At 36.8% G+C, this 3,122-nt stretch overlaps 1 protein-coding gene across 1 annotated transcript; it reads right to left on the bottom strand.

The window, feature by feature from the left end:
• Positions 1-7: 7 nt before the first annotated feature.
• LOC110037631 (G-type lectin S-receptor-like serine/threonine-protein kinase LECRK3) lies at positions 8-886 on the bottom strand (the record flags this gene model as incomplete). The annotated part of the gene is made up of 1 exon (XM_020742330.1): positions 8-886. A coding segment is annotated over exon 1 (684 nt), but the record flags the coding sequence as incomplete, so codon positions are not given.
• Positions 887-3,122: the final 2,236 nt, after the last annotated feature.

Here is a 3,122-nt window from a genome sequence, read left to right on the forward strand (position 1 = left end):
AGAAGACTCTGTCATCTGCGACCTGATAAGTGTTGCTACTAATCCAATAACGTTCATATGCTAGCTCGGTTGGGTAGCCAATTGTGTTCAGTACTAAATTTCCATCTGGCAAAAGGCGAAGCTGAAACCTCCCGTTAGAGTAGTCATTTGGCCTCGAAGAAAGCCGAGAGGAAAGCTTTCCTCCTTGGCTAATCGATTGTGTGGGGAGAATGGTGTCTGTGGGATTGTCAAAGCTTTGCCAGGCATGGTTGATTGAATCGCTGACAAGTACGAGGTTTCCACTATCCAGCAGGGCTCCATTTGTAACGATATTACTTCCCGGGTCGGCGAACCAGACCTCTTGGCCTGCGTTATTCAGAAGGGAAAGCCTACCAGAACTCCTGAGCTCTGCGTGAGAGCCCTCCTGCACCACGGCGGCGTTATCATTGGTGTTAGCGGACCACACGACGGTATTCTCGGGTAACTTGGAGAACCATATGGCGAGCAAGAACATGCCAGATTCGAGTTGGAGGAATCCGAAGGCAAAGTCTCCTGATGGTGAGAGCGCCCATATTGAGGTGTTGTTCGGTTGAGGAGAGAAGGAGGAGCCTAAGGTTATGTTGGGACTGCTCTGGGATGGTGAAACTAAAGGGAGGATGAAGAAGAGGGGAATAAGGAGGGGGAAAAGGGTAGCAGAAGAGGAAGGCGCCATTGCCTGGCTTATCTTCTCTTCATTGGTAAGATACGGTGAGGGGAAGTAAGACTATTTATCAGGAATGGCTGGAGGTTGGAAAAGTCACCGGAGAAGACTTGACGACGACTCGAGCTCCAGCCAGGAATTCGTCCATGAACTCGCTTTCCTCCTCATGTCTAATGTCGTTTAAGAGACGCAAGGGAGATGTGGACAGAATGGCATATTTGAAACGTAAAAGGGGTGTGGGGATGCTCGTTCAATCCGTCCAATTATTGCATTTGCACTGCAAAATAATTTGTTTTTTTTCTCCACATCATATAAAATATTATAGAGAATAAATTAAGTATAAATCCAAATTTTAGATATTTCAAATAAATCATCCTAAACCAATTCCCGTTTCATCTCAGGGAGCGCAATCTCCGTCCCCCTCCCTCCTGTTCGCCTCTATCTATGGGCACCAGGCTCCATCATCTTCCGGTTCTTCACGTGCTAGGTCTCTTTCCTTCTGTTTTCTTCCCGCGCTATCTCCATCAGATTATCACATTAGTCTCGCTCGAGCTGCGTCCGAACGACGGCCGTGATACAGCAGATATCGTTCGGGAAACCGAAGATTGACACGAGTGAAAACATCAAATCTTTTAGTCCTTCATTGGAAAAACTACATGAACTAGAGATGAAAGTTCTACATGTGCATTTAAAGTATGATTTTCTAGGGAACTCTTCTATATTTCCTGTTATAATATCCTCAGACCTGACTGAAGATGAAGAATATAAATTAATGGAAATTTTAAAGAATTATAGGAAATATTTTGGATGGATGATAGTTGATATTAAAGAAATCAATCTTTCAATTTGTATGCACCAAATCTTAATGTAAGAGAATTATACGCCGGGGGATAATCCTTAAAGGAGACTAAATCCTATAATGAAAGAAGTTGTTACAAAAGAAATTATAAAGTGGTTACTTGCTAAAATTATTTATCCTATTTCAGATAGTGTTTGGGTTATTCCTATCCACTATGTTCCTAAGAAAAGGGGAGTGACTATATCTGTTAATGAAATGAATGAATTAATTCCTACTTTACAAGTAACTGGATGACAAATCTGCATTGATTATTGAAAATTAAATCTCACCGTTAGGGAAGATCACTTTCTGTTTCCTTTTCTAGATCAAATGTTAGACAAGCTAGCAAAGCACATATATTTTTGCTTTTTGGATGGATATATCGGTTATCACCAAATTCATATAACTCCTGAGAATTAAGAAAAGACTACATTTATTTTTGTTTTTTGGATGGATATATCAGTTACTAAGCCTCTATGCCAACTTTTAGAAAAAGATGCTTTATTTGATTTTAATCAAAAGTGCCTAAATGCCTTCGAGTTATTAAAAGAAAAATAATCAGTGCTTCTATTATTGTTTCACGTTTCACTTGATTGGGGGAAACCATTAGAGTTGACGTGTGATGCAAGTAATTATGCTATTGGGGTTGTTTTAGGACAATAATATGATAGAATTTTCAAAAATAATATATTATTCTATTAAAACTTTTAATGAAGCTCAAATTAATTATACTACTATGGAGAAAGAGTTATTAGCAATAGTATATGCTTTTTGATATATTTAGGTCTTATCTTACTGGAACTAAATGTATAGTGCATACAGATCACTCTGCTATTAAATATCTGATGTTGAAGAAGGATGCAAAACTAAGGTTAATCAGATGGGTCCTTCTTATGCAAGAATTTTACTATGAGGTAGTAGATAGGAAGGGAACTAATAATCATATTGTTGATCATCTATCTAGGCTTGAACGTTAAAATTCAGAATAGAATGAAAATGAAATTAATGAATATTTTCTTGATAAAAAATTATATATTGTAATTAAAGAACGTGTTCCATGGTATGTTGACATAGTTATTTACATAGTTAGTCACATTTTACCCTATGGTTTAACATAACCACAACAAAGGAAATTTAAGCATGATGCAAGATTTTACTTTTGGGATGACCCATATCTATATAAACCATGTAAGGATCAAATTACTAAAAGATGTGTACTTATGGAAGAAACTCAACAAATTATTCAAAAATGTCATGCTTCTGATTTAAGGGGACACTTAATAAAATCTTACAATATTGACCGACCTTTTTGTAAATCAACAATTACAAAAATTTGATGACGCTACTAGAAGATTAAATTCCAGCAACGATGCCAAAAACTTGACTGCAACTTTATATATATGTTTGATTTAATAAAGATGTATAGATATAATATTCAATAATGTTAAAGTCGAATTTGTCAATGCAAGTATACGTATCGCTCAAGTAATATATGGCTCTAATGGAGTCCTAGATATCGATTCCACAGCGAGAAATAGAATACTACGGACTAAGATTTAATAAAAAGAAATACTTCAACTACAACAACGTTCAATTTATATTGTG

This window comes from Phalaenopsis equestris, unplaced genomic scaffold (genome assembly GCF_001263595.1).
Source record: "Phalaenopsis equestris unplaced genomic scaffold, ASM126359v1 Scaffold222450, whole genome shotgun sequence".
Classification (NCBI taxonomy): Eukaryota; Viridiplantae; Streptophyta; class Magnoliopsida; order Asparagales; family Orchidaceae; genus Phalaenopsis; species Phalaenopsis equestris.